The sequence below is a fragment of the Hermetia illucens genome, chromosome 4, assembly GCF_905115235.1.
Source record: "Hermetia illucens chromosome 4, iHerIll2.2.curated.20191125, whole genome shotgun sequence".
Lineage (NCBI taxonomy): Eukaryota > Metazoa > Arthropoda > Insecta > Diptera > Stratiomyidae > Hermetia > Hermetia illucens.
The window spans coordinates 154,339,110-154,356,123 of NC_051852.1; the positions used below are offsets into that span (position 1 = coordinate 154,339,110).

Here is a 17,014-nt window from a genome sequence, read left to right on the forward strand (position 1 = left end):
TTACTGAATCCAACTATTCTCCTAACTTTTCATTTGCTCTTGAAAAGAGGAATTGGGTATTACTTGGGAACACATAAGTACAACCCTAGGTGTTATGAAATTTGGAAAAAGACCATGGTAATCACTTTTTATAGAGTAAATGGATTATATAGTGTACACATACATATAAGTCAGCATAAGTCGGGCTAATACTTCCTATATTTACATATCCCTACATAAAAACACTATTTTTCGTCATTTTCACGGGAGGATTATTTACAAAAATAATTCTAGCTATTGAACCATTAATCTGCCTACCAAATATCTCTACTGTCCATCTAAATGCCCATAGTGACAGCAACAGCTTAAGGAAAAAAGTTGGTGAAGTGAAATATAAACTAATATTCATTATTGAAGGGCTAATGCGTTTAATTAATTTAATTAATTCATTTAAAAAAAAATACTAACTACTAACTACTAAACTACATTAATTCAAGATGTAGGCAGGGGATAATTGAGATAGGAATTTGGGTGAATTTAATCAATAAAATGATATGCTTTTGAAGGCGAAGGGATGAGGGCGACTAAATGTACTTTCCAGGGAATAAATGAGACGATCGAAGAAAGTACGTTAAGCCTCTCGCCTTTACATGTTGTTCATCTTTTTGATAGGAAAAGATACGACTTTGAAGTGCGTATAACATCAAACGATTCAAAAAATTAGAAAGTCGACTTTATAATTCAGTAAAGCTAAGTTCCGGTGTTGGCAAATTTGCATGGTCGACTTTTCTTAATATTCTTCAGGTTTTGGTTGACTATTTTCAACCCGGACATCCCCAAACCCTTAGTTCATTACAGATTTATTTGAGCAATTCTAGTGACCTTATTATCACAGGTACTCTTCCTTATGATTCCATTGTATTGTACAGTAACCAGCTTGGGTAGAAACTTTGCAAAGGAGATCGCAACATGAAATCCTGCGAGCTCTTTTGACCGGGCCATAAGGAGGAAATATGGGCCCGGCGTGAAAATTATGTGAAAAAACCGGGATGAAAACTGTACCGGTTCGGGACGAAAAATATATGGGTCCCATGTTATCCTTTTCTTATTGGAAATATCTTTTTCCGGCCCCAGAAAAAATCCGGACCCGGGAAGATTCTCTCCTTTTCCACTCTCCTCTCGTCGTTGCTATCAAGCACGTGGGTTAGTGACCGTAGGCATCCCCCAAACCGTGACCTAATCCCCCGTTCTCCCGGCTTAGAGAGCCTTCGAGTCAGGGAATTCCTTTCATCAACGGGAGAGGAGGTGAGGAAGGGGTTGTTAATTCAGGGAACTCCTTGCCATCCGGTCTCTTCAGCGGTCGAGCTCAATCTCCTTCGCACCAAGAAGAAAGTAATGCGCGATACTACTCCATCTGCCAGCGCTTTTCAGCATCTCTCTGACAATGTTATCTAGAATGAACTCCCCTGTGTCTTCATAAAACTTCTGACGAAAGCCATTCCACCTTTCCCAAGAGAAAAATGTGTCGTACGCCATTTCATGGCAGAGCATACAGTCAGAAGATCATGCATTCCCAATTTTGTGCAGGTAAGACTGAAAATCTTCATGCCCATTTAAAAGTTTGATAATGAAATAATCAAGCTCACTATGCTTTCAATTCCGTCATGAATCTAAATTTTCGGAGAGCCGGGTAGTGCATCTGCCTTTTGATTCACTCTGCCAAGAGATTTGTTAGTCGGTGAGTGTACGTTATCGTTCTTCACGGGCAATCACTTCTCTCAAATCTTAGCTCTTGCGGGTGTAGATGGCTTTACGTTCCTTAGCAAGGAGTAAAAGGGGTCACTCTCGCGGTCACCATCACGGTCATCTGTCCGTTTACCCGTCGCATTAATACACCAAGTCTGTTTTGCGACTATTTAACAGTGCGTCCGGCAACAAATGCTGCAACGTCGTTTGCATAACCGAGCCGGTGCGTCCGGCCCTAGGATGTATCCCTGCGCTACTCTCGACGTGATCTCCACCCTCCTCTGGCTCTCTAACGTCTCATAGAGCAGGAGCGATCTTTCAGATAATCCCTCAATATCTCAGATAAACCTCCAAGAACCACAAGAGGTAGTTCGGCATATGGAACGAGTTTTCTAATGTGCCTACTATATCTGTCCATCTTACGGAATTGAAAGCCTTTCTGACATCAAGCGTTATCCGTCGAAATCGGCTCCATGAACCGCATCCACAACTACCATGGTAACGTCCACCGTGGAGCTCCCAGCTCTGAATCCGAACTGACTCGGCAGCACGGTTCGGATCGGTCATCGGCAGCACGGATTGCTTCAGCTAGCTTACCCTAATGAGCTTTTTGAAAACTTTCCCGACCGTAGCAAGCATACAAATTGGTCGGTACGCAGACGGCGGTTCAGGGTCCCCTTTTTTCTTTGCTGATTAGGGCGAGCCTCACCACTTTCTAGCGACATGAAGGTCCTGGAGGTTTAACGTGAGTGCCTGCCGTGTAGGGATAATCCTCCGCCCCTCTTCGGACACCGATTGATTTGGAGACCACATACAAGGCCTATCTAACACTTCTGCCGCAATTAAGGGGTACGGCACCCGAATTGTACAACGCAACTCCACGTTTGAACTCCAAGGGGCTCTGCCCGCGATGTAGGCATAACCACAACCACCATGAAATTCCCACAAGGGGGCCAACCGCAAATAACCGGATCGAGAGCACATCCTCCAGGAATTCTCCTTGAGCATATGTCCTCAGAGGGCTATTCCGGTTTCCATTGTACCAAATAACCTCCAGTGAGACTTCGTGGCAAGAGCCACTTCAGATGAGTCCCTTGTAGACTCGGGTCTGATCACTCTCCTCGAGTACTTGGGGACGGCACTCTCTAACAGGTTGACCGAAATTAGCTCGAAGCGTAGAACCGCAACGATACACTCTACCAGTCAACTACCGCTCTGCAGCACGCACGAATTCATTAGCGCATTCAAGTGTATCATTGCCAGCGAAGCACTGGCTAAAATCATTGGTATTGTTAACCACTGAACGCCCATATTGTCTAGATTATGGATATCACAGTACGCTGGACAGAAACAGAGGACATAGAACAGTCTGAGTCTGCTTCATACAGAATACAACCTTGACTGGAGACAAAGTTCCGCGAGAAAAGAAACTCATTCAAGCTACCATGCCCCATCAGGAGAAAGCCCATCTCAAGCCAGAAGTCCACGACGAAACTTTTTCTAGCAGACAAATTTCCCATATTCGTTCCATCTAAGCTGCCATGTTACACTCCTTTTAACACCCTTTTGACGGCAAGCGGTCCTAGATCCTCCACCTGATCCACACTTACTAAGTCTGTTCGTAGCAAAGGTACACCCGTCCTGTTCCTATAGGCCGTAGCATGCCGGATTACCTCCAGATCAAGAGGAGGAACACCCAACAAGACCTGCATAGCGTCGGCCGAGACCGTACGACATACAGGAAAACACGAAAACAACGCCACTCGCTGACAAGCAAAGAACAGTTTGCTGCCCTGTGCCATCATCGCAAAGCCGTATGTAGTAACCGTACGTAGAACATGCAAGGAAGAGTCCCACATATAAGGATCTAGCAGCTTTAATGCTTAGACCCCACTCACACCTCATCACACGTCTCAACATACACACCAATTTAGTCAACCGTGGCTGAGCTAGCGCAGGTGTGGGCCCGAGGACCTACGTCCCGCGATCGTGACTTCCAAGTATGTCACTTTATGCCGGTATTTCAAAGAAACTCCGTTCAATTTAACCAAGAGCGGACTTGCTATTTTTCATGATGACGTCTTGCTATTTTTCATAATGAGAACTGCTTCTTCGAGTTCTTTCAATGTAAAAAGGAAGCAGTCCTCGACGCCTTCCGCTCTATTGAAGTCAATCCGTTCGGGAATATTGTCCGTGCAATTCGGTCTGTCTGGTGGGTGTTTAGTATGCATGGTTTCCGCAAAACCCCGATTTTCCAGGTAGCAAGCTCAATGCCTCGTTGACTAGGTTCGGCCAGCCGCGAGCTTTGCTTCTATTTTTCGCGCCGTGGGGTCTCCTTTTTGCTAATTTTTACTCCGCCTTTATGGAGCGTGCCTGTTCCAAGAACTTTGACGAATTTCCTGATGTTCACACTCACGCAAGGTTTGTGCACGCCGCGCCATCCAGAAAGATGTGGGAGATTTCGGCGCAAAAGTTATGTTAGAGATGTCAGTGGCGCCGGAACATTGGCGTGGATCCGGTTCTCGCCGTCATTTTCAGAATTCCTTTCCATCTAGGGTCTGCGTGAGGCATGCCCCATTAAAAGGTTTTAGCATTAAAGTCATCTCCTACCGGATTTCACCCCTCCATACCCAAAACAACGTTCTCCAGAGCATCGAGCCTGCGCCGAAATTCTGGTATCGTCGCATTCGACGTTATCCCGAGATTTTGTTCCAGTATTGCTCGCTATTTTTCACAAGATCAGGCTCTACCTCCGAACAGCGCTAGCAACTCTTTGCATGTTAATTTGTCCGATACGGACCATGATCGTTGCGTCCTAGTCCTTTCTAGTTTCGCCCTGAAAACTGGATACCGCCCCGAACCCGCAGTGTGTGCAATACTTTCACCAGACGCGTCGCGATCCTTTGTGACATACCTGACGGCAACTGCGACATGCGTTCCTCCTGTCGAGTCCCTTGCAAGTCGCTGACGTGTATGTATTGTCCAGACCCTTATAGCACTTGGTGGGAGGTATCCGCGATCGTACCTTACCTACCATCCAATGTTGCTTTTCCCGTTGCCACAGAACATTTTTGGCCTCAAGTATTCACAGAGATGATACCTATCCGGACATTGATTATCTTTAGAGATGCACGTTCATCATCATCACCAGTGGCGCAACAACCGGTATCTGGTCTAGCTATGCCTTAATAAGGAACTCCACACATCCCGGGTTTACGGCGAGGGTCTACCAATTCGATATCCCTAAAAGCTGTCTGGCGTCCATCCACCTCAACCAGGGTCTGCCTCGTCTTCCGTTTCTCCCATAGTAAGAGCTTTGAGCCTATGGTAAGACGTTTCGAGCGTAACAGTTTTTGTAAGCTGAAATAGGCTCTGTTGGCTGAAAATAACCGTGCGCGGATTTCATAATTATAGCTGATTTTTAAGCTGATGAATAGCATGGACTGTTTCTTCTATGCTTAGTGGTGGCAGCATTTGTCCGTTGTCTTCATTTGGCGGAACCTCCAACCCGCCGATGTTCTTGTTGTTCAGTAGGGCATCAAAGTACTCAACCCATCGCTCCAATATTCCCATTCTGTCGGAAGTCAGATTTCCCTCTTTGTCTCGGCAGGATGAACATCGAGGTGTGTAGGGCTTCATCCTGTTGACTTTTTAGTAAAATTTCCGCACCTGGTGCTCCCTGTACTTTGCGAGTTAGACTTGCTGGTTATCCCAGGCTTCCTTTTTCCGTCTGTGAAGTCACTTCTCCACCCGACGGAGTTTGTGATAAGTCGCCGCGGATCGCCTCATCATTTGAGAATGCCAAGTTGTTCGGTATGTGCCTTTCTTTCGTTCCGTGGCTCGCTTACATTCATCCTCGAACCAGCCGTTCCGACTTTTTTTGCGACTGGGGCCAAATATGTTTGTGGTCGTATCAATGATAACGTTCTTCAGGTGGTTGTCAAAATCATTTGTTTGTATTTGTATGTACGATGGTACCAGCAAACCCTTGCGGCCCGTGAGGGTCTCGATGTGCGACTACCCGAGCTCCCTTTTCGGGAGCAGACCTCCACCGTGATTGAGATCGAGTTCTACCTCTCGAACGCAAAGTACCAACCGTCGCTGCAAGCTTTCTGACCACGTTGGCCAGTGTTGTCACCATAGACTTAAGCTCATCCATCTCTCAAGTCGTGTCTCGGAAAACCTCCACGACCACGGGGCGCGCGTACACTTCGTGTCCCTTGCCTGCCGTAGCGGACAATCGCGCTAGCAATCCCGAGTCCGCGCAGGCCAAGATGGTGCGGGTGCTCACCGAGACAGACTTTAGCAGCTCTGAGCTAACCTTATCCCCACCCAGCTGCCTCATCTCTCGAAGCAACTGCCTGAGGGGACGATCGCGTTGCTTCAGCTCATTAAGTGAGTGATAAAGCTTTGCTTCCTCACTTACCGAAAGTCGCCAAATTAGCTGTTCCGTCAATCGGACGTACGAGCAATCCTCTAGCATGTCCGAAACAGCCCGTCGGGACCGATAAGGGCGTGGTTGAAACGGGTGGCGTCTGTCATAAATTGGGCGTCCAGTTGGCGGAACCACGCCGCGAATTGTGTCACCAAAAGGGAGGCATCCTAACCGTGACGGCTGCTAGCGGGGGAATCGCGGATCCCGCGAGCAGTTCGGACCGGTCGTGGAATTTCTCTTGCATTTCAGCTAACTTTTAGGAAAATATAGTAGGCCTCCAAGCGGTCTCATAATTTGTAGATAAGGCCAGGAGCTAACTTTCACGGATCACGGTCATCCTGGAGCCTGGCTATGAATTAATACGAGCCTAACCTGCAATAAGATAATCTAAACCATAACTATACGTCAGTTTATTGCCGTGCATATCGACTGTACGAGTTGGTAAATTTTGCAGTTACTTGTAATTGTCCTCAATCAATTTTCCAATCAACCGCACTTTTCTCGTAAAAACGATCCTGAAAACTGCACGGGGTCAACCCTTTGGAGCACCACTTTGCCCAATATATTATAAGGTCCGTTTTCTTCGTCGACCATACACTTTATTGCACAATTCTCCGTAAAACTATCACAGATGTCTCTAAGATTACCAAAATGTTAAATTCATTATAATTCATTAAATTCATTACAATTCATTCATTTTTGGACCGTTTGAAAGAATGGCTCTTCGCTAGCTGGCGGACAAGATTAGAGTGTTTGTGATAAAATGTCATTCTTAATATTTGACACCCCAGTTTCCTGTCGGGCCGTCAGCTGTTTCCTCGGCCATTTAATGCGGCTGCAGAGGCGAATCCACAATGGCGTTCAGGTTCGCGCCTCCGATGTGCCGCCACACAGTCAACATATCGTATTTCTAGAGAGCACATAGGCTCTAGACTAGAAACGGGAGCCTTCTCCCACAGTAGCCCTTTGACCGCTAAGCAGAACGTACCCTTCTTAGTTGTTTTTGGGCCTAATCCAATGAGGACCGCGCCACCCTTAGTTTTCCGTATGGAAGACATTTCTGCTCCATTGTCTTCGAGTTTCATCTTGTAGCGGATTTCACTGGGGACTTTCCGACGGTCTAGTCCTTCTTCGTTTCCGTGTCTTTTCTGTTACTGGTTTGCTATTGTTAGCCTCCTTAGCATCTATGTCTTTGACCTCCTAAAGTGTTTTTCCTGTTGCCCTTCTTCGCCTTTTTTGGGTCCTGGAAACTACTTGGATAAAGTCTCCTTCATGCGCGTCTTCCTCCAATCTGTTTGGCGCTTACAGTGTTCTCAGCGAAAAGTGCGGCTGTTTCTGTTGGGATTACTTTTAAAGGAAACTTATTGACTAAACTAGCCAAGTTTTCAGTGCAGGTATACACTCCAAGGTGGTCGATAGTGGAAGATACTACCTTGTATTTTCTGCTACTCCTTTTTTCGATATTTTACATATTGTTCCTAGAAAAACGTAGCACGTCATACAAAATATCCGCAGTGCAACATTAACCTATAAATCAGGCCATATTTCACGTTCCTAAATTCTGTTCGGCTCTCCCAGTTTCGACATTCCAAGGCTTCCTTCTCTAAATGCTGCCAACAACAATAATGCATGCATATTTACGCAGAATTCCGAATTTGTATACAAGAACGACCTCGATATTTTCGTTCTCGCTTTCGTACTTTCATCACAGTCATGACATCACTTGCTATTTTTCCACATGCGTTCCAGTCACGAAAGCTGCCATTAAAATCGGCGATTAATTGAGCTCCCAAATAAAAAGCTTCACTGCACAACCAGCTAGACTAGTCGCAGGAGAGAATCATAGTCAAACCCGCTTACCTCATCCATAGGTGAACGATGTTGTCATGAAAATGGAGTTTCTGGGTAGCGGCAAGACGGCTCTGGCAGTTAATGTGATTATCGTGTGGCCCACAAAAGTTTCAAGTTCACCCAATGAAATTTTTATGTTCGTTTTATGGCTGTACTTTTGCCATTGTGCCATGTTCTGGCTTTGTCTGAAACTATCACTGCTTCCGCTAATGGTTCCAAGTGGCATTACTTCCTTTCAGATAGTTTCAAGGTGACGCTGATTTTCAAGGGGATCCGAGGCATTGTTTAATTGAGGCGATAGGAGTGGTCGTTTGAAAAATGGTCTATTTAGATATTACGGAGCTCATACAATTAGCCCCAGATGGAATCATGTTTCAAAGTTTGGAGATTAGTTCGATAATAATCAATTATGTATGACGACTATGGATCCAGCCTAATTTGTTAATATCCGTAACAGCTTTTGCCCATAAGAACTTTTGTCCAAATTAAGAATTCTAGGACGAAAGGCTGGTGGGAGATGATTGCAACTTTCAGCGCTGTGGGAGCGTGCTGCTGCCCAGCATTCTTGCCAATAATTGGGCCATTGTGTAAATTTCCATGATATACATCTCAGTGGAACAAACCATGGACCAGGTCAGCGCCAAATTACTTTTAATGTTTCTAACATCAAAAATATGTAACACACAAACCTCCGAAACAAAGCTCCTTTGTCCGTCGCAGTTGGTGGACTATCATCCTGCTGATCTGGACCCAGGCAAAAACCTCGACCCGTTTGTTGATCCCATTCATGGCGAACCCATCAATACTCTGAACTTTCACCACATCGAATACTTAATTACGAAATTGCAAAACCTCCAAACCCGATCGTTTGTACTTCAATTCAAATTCACTATGACCATACTAGATACATCTACCTTGTATAAAAATTGCAATTACAGTTTTCCAATTACGGACCTAGAAAAAAAAGATTTGCAAACACAAAAAGCATCTATGACCGCTTTATGCAAGTCTATTCTGTACAGGTTCGACCGCTTGTCCGAGGTTCCGCACCAAAAGTGTTACTAATTTCTTTTGGCAAAAACCCATCTTTCAAAGAGCGGAGGGTATAACAAATGATGTGCAAAATCGCGTAGCTGTAAATCGGCGCATTTTTTGCCCAGGTTTAGATTGTTTAGTTACGGACAGCTTGAAGCATTAACCTTTCACGTTGAAGACGGTAGGATAGGTCAGCGTGGAATGGCTGCTGAGTTGTTACATGCGCTGGAATGTAGGCGAGGATGATGTTACTATATTCAGTTAATACGGTCTTAAATTGCCTCGAAATTTGGGAGTTATTTGATTAATAATCTTAGTTTGGTCTGGTCTTACCGTTTTTAAAAACTAGATTCACTTCTGAGTTCTAAAGGAGAGTCTCGGGATGGTAATGTTTAAACTTGAAACTTATTGAAAATGTTAAATGCAACGTATGAAAACGGAATAGGCTGCCTTTGGAATATCAAAACAATCTTACAATCTGAACAATTTTTTTCACATAGTCACTAGTGAGAGCAACGATAAACACTAAAGTCCTTTGATCCACCAACTCTAAAAGCTTCAATAAGTCAGCTAGATGAAGCCTTATACACCTCAATGCTCATCCAACTGTGACAAAGAGCGAAATCTGATAACGCGTCAACGTGCCATCGTTCGCAGTTACCTGAGATGCGCTTCAGCTCTCCCCTCCCCCCACGGCTTACCGAGACGCTCATACTCCTCCTCGACTGTTCTACATCAAATGCTATTCGAGCAACCCACTCATCGACCATTCTGGTAGAGTAGATTCCACTCCATGGCGTAACATCAATAGAACTGTCACCCTTCATTGATGTGTGTGACCTATCCAGTGCCACTTCTATCTTGATTTTCCGCTGCGATAGGCAACTAAAGATCAACTCCGCACCGAACTTGTCTTTTCCTCCACTGGTGCACCATATCATTGTGTTGCCTTACATGTCTGCCCGCCTAAGTACCACCCGTTTATAGTATCTTGTGTCAACGTCCCCTGTGCTAGCCCTTCCTACCTGTACGAAGAATTATTTGACAGCTTGTCGGAACCTCGCTTTCTTACTCTGCGGAGATTTAAACCTCTCCATGATCAATCGGCCTAGTAGTCCTGGCCTTCCTATTGCTTCGAACAACCTCTTCCACTCTTCCCTTCAATTCTTTGCCTTTATGAACACTTGTTCTGCGTTAAATTTCAACACCTCTAAAATCTTCTTGGGCCACACTCTCGATATCATTATTTCTAGCCTCCCAGCGCCACCCCTCTCTATTATCACCCATCCCCTTGTGTCAAAACTGACGTCCCCCTCGCTTGAATTTGATACAGAGCTTCCCCCTTCAAACACCAGGGTTCAGCCCACGGAAAGCCAATTTTGATGGTCTAAACTCAGCCCTAGCGTCAATAAACTGAGATCATACTCTACGTGTGATCAAAATCTTGGCACCTTTTATATTCTGTCCCATTTCTCCTTCTGATACGACCCGTCTTCTTCTACTTGTCTTCATTCCTACCCAAATTGGTTCACCACGTACACCCTTACTAAGATCCGAACTTTACAAAAATGATACTTTCCTCATCTTTGGAAAAAGGCCCATAGCATCCTTATCCTCAAGAACGGTGGTCCTTCATTAGCTGTCCTATATCTCTTCTTTCATCTTGCTGATCGAGAGATACGTCTACGACTGGTTGACCCCGAATTTCGGTTACCTTATTGTGGAAGAAGAGCATGGTTTCGTAAAACCCTGATGTACTGCCTCCAAACCCTGATCTACTGCTTCACACCTTTTGATCTTTACCAACTTCATTGCTAAATGCCTTAATTCACGACAGGAAATACACGCTATTTATACCGATTTCGCCAAAGCCTTTGATACCGTTGATCACAATGTTCTTCTCTCCAAACTCTCTCTATTTAACTGACCTCCGTTCAAGACCTAAATGTAATCTTTGATGATAAACTCCGTTTCAGTTCCCACTTCATTGACATCATCAATCGAGTTTGCAAAATGTCTGGTTTCATCCTACATTTCTCCTCCGACTTTATGTCAATTCAGCCTTCATGACACTCCCTTGTCAGAAATATCCTTGAACATTGCTATGTAATCTAGTCCCTCTTTCGCAACCGCGATTGTTGCGCTCTTGAAATTATACAATGTAAATTCACCCGGACCCTCCTTTTCAAACAGAACCTTCCCCGGTTGGACTATCCGTCACGGCTCCGCACCCTCAGTCTCTCTTCCCTGCAGCATTGCCGCAACTTCCTTGATATGTATACCATTTCGAACTCTGTAATTGCCTGATGGACTGCTCTGCCAATCCCGATATTATTTTCCGCATCACCTCTCGGAGCATACGTAGCGCGGATATTTTTGAAGTTCCCTTCGTGAAGCTCGACATTTACTTTCACTCCCCGATCCCGAGGCTATCCTGGTCCTACAACCCCCTACAACTGGGGTCTTTTGGCTTGGATTCCTTCCTTGGCTTTAAGCGCATGTAAAGCCATTCACTTGCTCCTCACTCTGAGGACAATATTGAACTAGGAATTCACTTTCCTGTCGATAAAGCTATCAGTTTCTCCGGAATGCCCTTCTTGCGTAGAGCATGCCAGACACACACCCTGTTCAAGCTATTTAAAGCATTATCGAAATCGATGAAGAACACGTGTAGCGAAGATCTAAATTTCGCGCACTATTCCAAAATGTGGATGTTGATGTCGTCAATCCAAGAGGATACGGAGCAGAAACCAACTTACTCTCTGTCGATCAAACTTTCGAGATGTTCTTTGATCCGTGCCAGGATTATTTTAGCTGCTATCTTTGCGGCGGCAGGGAGCACGCAAAGATGCCTCCAATTGTCACACTCAAAACGAGTGCCCTTTTTTGGAACCTTAACAATCATGCTGTTCTTCCACTCTTTGGGAAAGGTTACGAATTCCTGAGATTTCCGTACGAGTGGAAGCAACAAGTCTGCAGTAACTGCAGGTGCAGCGAGGCAGGGAGACTGTCAAACCCAGCAGCTTGACTCCGTTTGAATGCATTGATAACCGAAATGATTTCTCTTCTACTTGGAGGAACAGTCCGTATCTGTATGTTGTGGTGACTAACCATTTCACCCACAAGGCAAAGTCGACTGTTGACACCTTTCACAGGACTATCTAAAATTCACGATCTGCAAGCTCTTTCATGACGTGGTATACACTTCTGAAATCATTGCGATCTGCAGCACACTATGTTGAACTATTGCGAATTTCGCTCGGTATCGGAATTCGAGCACGTCACGCCCGCAACGATCAGTAGGGCCTTGAAACCCTTCCCTGGGGATGGACCACCCCGCAAAGTATATAAGGGCAATATCGCAGATGGAACATCCATTTCTGCCTAGTCTCCGATATACCACGGCGTCTCCATTTAACGTAGTATCTCGTATGTACTACATCATCACTTTTTGTACTGCGTGATTTCCGTTAGTGGATGTGATGTAACCCTCTCCAACTGGTGGGTAGAGTATTCCGTGTATTCCATTTGCTGTTTGCAATATGAATACGTATCATGTTCTCACACCCCTTTTCTCAATACATCTCGAATTATGGAGTTATATCCTAATAATGGCCACAACACTTCTGCATGTTCTTCTGCTTTTCAACAGAATAATCTTTCCAGAATAGTTGCTTGGTTTTGACAGAAAAAATTTGGTGTGTCTATCGATATTTAGGCTAAGCCACTTGTCATTATGAGAAGCATTTTCTCAATTCCTTTGATAGCAGCATTTGTCAATTTGATATCAGCACACAAGCTCTTAGTCTTATGGATCCTTAATCGTAGAAGACCTTAGGCCTCTTTATTGTTCCAATGCCACAGATTTTTTTAAACCCAAGCCAGTGCTCGGGTACCAGAAGAAAGCCTTGCTGTCAGTATAAAGGGGTTTGAATTGCCCTTATGCTTTTGGCATAAGTGTAGCCTTATGTATAGCTAAGTAGGACTAGAGCTTGCAGCTTACTTTCAAAAGAAAGACACCAATTTCAATAATAACTAACGTATTTCATATCTGTTTTTCATTTCAGCAAGGAGTCGTTGTCGAAATTGTACGTATTTTGCCGGATAGCCCACCACCAACGTTGTCGAATATTTTCTGTAATAGTACAGAAGCGAATCCCAGTGATATGGTAAGTTTTTATTTAAATGATTTTATATACAGAATTGCAATTGTTCCCTTTATGAAGAGCCATGTATAACTTACCCCAGCTGTGCGGGACCACCATTTAGGTATTACTTCGCCGGGTAGGGTTGCCTTAAGCACTCCTGCTTCTGCTCTTTTCTGCTATCCTTCTTCTTACTTCCTTCAGCAACTCGTTCTGTAATTTGAGCGATTAGGCAGTGAAATGTTATATACGTCCGCTATGCCCGCGTCTCCCCTAGAGACAATTCGTCGAATCATCCAATCCAAAGCTATACAGATACAGCCTGTAGCTACACTACCCTTTCTTACTGTTCCTGGATCATGAGTGGCATTATGTCTCCTGGGCCCGGAAATTTATATGCTGATAAGCTGTTTACACCCCAGCTGATTTTATCCTCGGTGATAATTGACTCGATATTCTCAAGCGACTGGGATTGTATAATATCCAAACGGGGTTCTAACTCGCAGTCTTCCTCGCTGGTGGGAAAATGCGTACGTACTTGCGTCTTCAATGATTCAGAAAAAGATTCTGTCCCTTCGGCCCTTCGGCTCTTCAAGAGAAGTTAGGCTCCCAGGTTTCTTGGCTAGAATCTTACTGAGTCTTCCAGAAACGGCAATACTTTTGATGTTCTGACAATATTCTTCCCTCCCCGTCGCCGGGAGGACTATGCTTTAAACGACCAAGCATTTCGGACTTTTGGCCCTCTTTGCGCGTTCCGCCTGAAACTCAAATTCACGCCGCACCAGCTCTGTTCACCGATGCTGTTCTGAGGGCTTATGCCAATTTTCAGAGAGTCTCTGAGGCTCCTTAGATCAGAGCAAAATCGTGGACAGTAGAACATGACCTCATGTCCTTGGGTGTGCAAAAACATTCAAAAGGGAGAATTAATAATAATAATAATAATCGTTGGCGCAACAATCCATGTTGGATCAGGGCCTTGAAGTGTGTTAGAACACTTCATTCAAGACCGTAACGGTACACTAGGAGGCAATGTGGTCAGCATTGCGCTCGCCCGAGATTATTACCCTGATTTGACTCAGGTACTCATTCACAGCTGAGTCGACTGGTGTCCGACGTCAAATCACGATACAAATTCCACTGCCACCAGTGAGATTTGAACCGCGACCTTCCGTACGACAGCCTTGTGCTCTAATCACTCAGCTATCCGGACGGAAAAGGGAGAATTATCCAACCTAAATCGGTAAAAATACTTCTTATAATCACCATGCCTTAACAGGATCAGGTGTAGTTAATATCGTGGTGCTATTGCTGAATTCACTCCTCAATACGGGAAACCAGAGTGTGGGTCCAGCGATCCTTCTGCAAGTCATCCCACAATTGCTGCCACTGCTTCTGCAACGTCCGCCTTGCTTCCTCTCGTTATTCTGTATCCTTTCCAGTGAGATCCATTTTCCTTCTCTCGTGCAGACAGTGTACCTCAAACGCAAGAATATCCATCGGAACCATTCCTGAAATAACACCCGCTACCTAGCCTCTATTTCTTTTCCTACGGTTGGTAATCAAGGCAACCTCCGTCTTTTGTTGCGAAACATCAAACTGAACCATCTCGAGCTATGTTTTTATGACACTGATGGTTTTGTTAGCGTACACTTCAATATCTTCAAATTGTTTCGCATCGACAATCACGGCTAGATTATCCATGGAACCAATTATCGTGGCCTTCTTTAGAACGGGAAGGACAAGGACTCCATTGTACATTACGTTGCACAAGAGAGGACCCAATACTGAGCCCTGTGGTGTTCCTGCTGTGACCGTGTACTTCTTATGACCCTCATCCGTATCGTATCAGAGTGTCCTTTTAGAGTGGTAACTTTCGAATAGTTCGGCAATGTTACCACGGCATAACGCTTATTAGAGGACATTGGTGTCGATTGTGAAAGAACTTGCGGAAAACAAAACTGTCGATCCGATGTCTATCCTTATATAATATTTTATGATAGGAAAAAATCCATTGTGGATGACTTTTTCTAGTATCTTTTCTACCGTGTCTACACAGCAAAACAGCGATATGATGATGTCCCGGTTGTTTATTGAGCTTCAGTAACAAAACCGAGTATCTGTTTTTGCCCTTTCTATCGATCAGTGAAAACTCCTTCTGTCATGCATGCCTCAAATAAACTAATAGACTAGTCGGGTCTAGTCTTAACAGCGAGTTTAAGGCCTCTACTGGGGACAGCATCCAAACTGTGAACTTTTGTTATCACTGATTATCCGGCAAATCTCCGCAAAGTCCTCCTCACTTACCGCAAGTATGGGCAAGGCGTCCAATGCTTTTAAACTTTTCACGTTCTCCTCTATGCAGAAAGAAGACACGGACATGTCAGTTCCCTTCATAACAACCCTCTACGTTCTTCATCAGTCCTTGTATAGCCGCTAATATTTAAACAACAGATGTTGAAGATCTTCCTGGTTAACTTCGCCAGATTGCAAGGGTCTTCTTTGTGCACACGTTGGTAATGTCTTTTTGCTATATTTTGCCAGGTACAAGACCCTAAGACGATTACCCATGTCATTTCCATAGCCTGGACCTTTGACAAAGAACCTGCTCCTGGTCCAGTCAATCCTCCTGGAGTCTCTGTCAGGAGGGAAACGTCCACAGCGAGATTCGTATTGAAAAGTATCCAACTGTTCAACGGTTCTAAGACAGTGCGATAAGCAGGCGTCACTCGCAAAGCTCCCCGTCTCTGCACTTGAGCAAAGCCCTTACGATGCACCTCCTACTCATGCGCATCACCCCATATTTCGGCGCCATAGAGCAGAGCGGACTGCCTTGTTCCAGTAAGAAGACGTCTGCTAGTAATATATAGGGCCCCCAACATTCGCCATTAGTGGACTCAAGGCCGAGACTCCATTTGTTCGAAGAAGATCATCTTCGAGTTGAGCATTAAACCGAGGTATTTAACCACAGGTTTTCACTCTATAGTCAACTCACCGATAGATATAGGACGCAGGGTCAGGATTCTCCTTCTGGTCAAGTTCGGTTTTTTCCAGCGCAAATCTAAAAACATAAGCAGTCATCAATCTGCTTCCCGTCGCATCAATATGCCAAGTCTGCTTTGCGCCTGTTCAAAAGTACGTCTGACCGTACCCCAGTGCGTCTGCATAACCGACCAGGCACGACTCTTCGGGCATATCGAGTCTCAGCAGACTACCGTAGCTAACGTTACAGAGATCTGGCCCTAGGATGGTACCCTGTGTTACTCCCGACGTGATTTCCATACTCCTTTGCCCCTCTAGTGTCGTATAGAGCTGGAAGCGGTCTTTCACATAATCCCTCAATATCCACAAGAGATAGCTTGGAACGTGGAGTGAGTTTTCTAATGTGCCTAGCATATCTATCTTACGGTATTGAAGGCATTTCTGATATCAAACGTTATGAGAACCACTATCCGTCGAGATCAAACTGCCTTATGGATAAGTCCCCGGCAGCGCGGATCGCTTCAGTGAGTCAACTCCTGATGAGCTTTTCGAGCACTTTCCCGGCCGTGTCAAGCACACACAGCGGTCGGTATGCAGACGGAAGCTCCGGTCTCCTTTTACCTTACTGATCAGCGCGAGTCTGGCCACCTTCCAGCGACAAGGAAAAATTTCCTCCTTCAAGAAAGCATTGCGCTCCCCGAACAGCAAGTCTGGCAGTTGGCGGAACACCAGTTTGTAAACTTCCGCCAGGATACCATCAGGACTTGGTGCCTTTTTATTTTTCATGTTGAGAACCGTTTCTTCGAGCACTTTTATTGTAAAAATGGGGCAATCCTCAACGCTT

At 44.9% G+C, this 17,014-nt stretch overlaps 1 protein-coding gene across 9 annotated transcripts in view; it reads left to right on the forward strand.

Annotated features, from left to right (window-relative positions):
* LOC119653574 overlaps window positions 1–17,014 on the forward strand; it is a 194,781-nt gene that overhangs the window by 132,151 nt on the left and 45,616 nt on the right. For all 9 annotated transcript variants that reach the window (XR_005249723.1, XM_038058308.1, XM_038058307.1 and 6 more), the window contains exon 5: window positions 13,114–13,215. Coding sequence is in view for 8 of the 9 variants with exons in the window: in XM_038058308.1 (XP_037914236.1) it covers window positions 13,114–13,215 (102 nt within the window). In the remaining variant the exon portion in view is untranslated. The remainder of the gene's footprint in view (window positions 1–13,113; window positions 13,216–17,014) is intronic.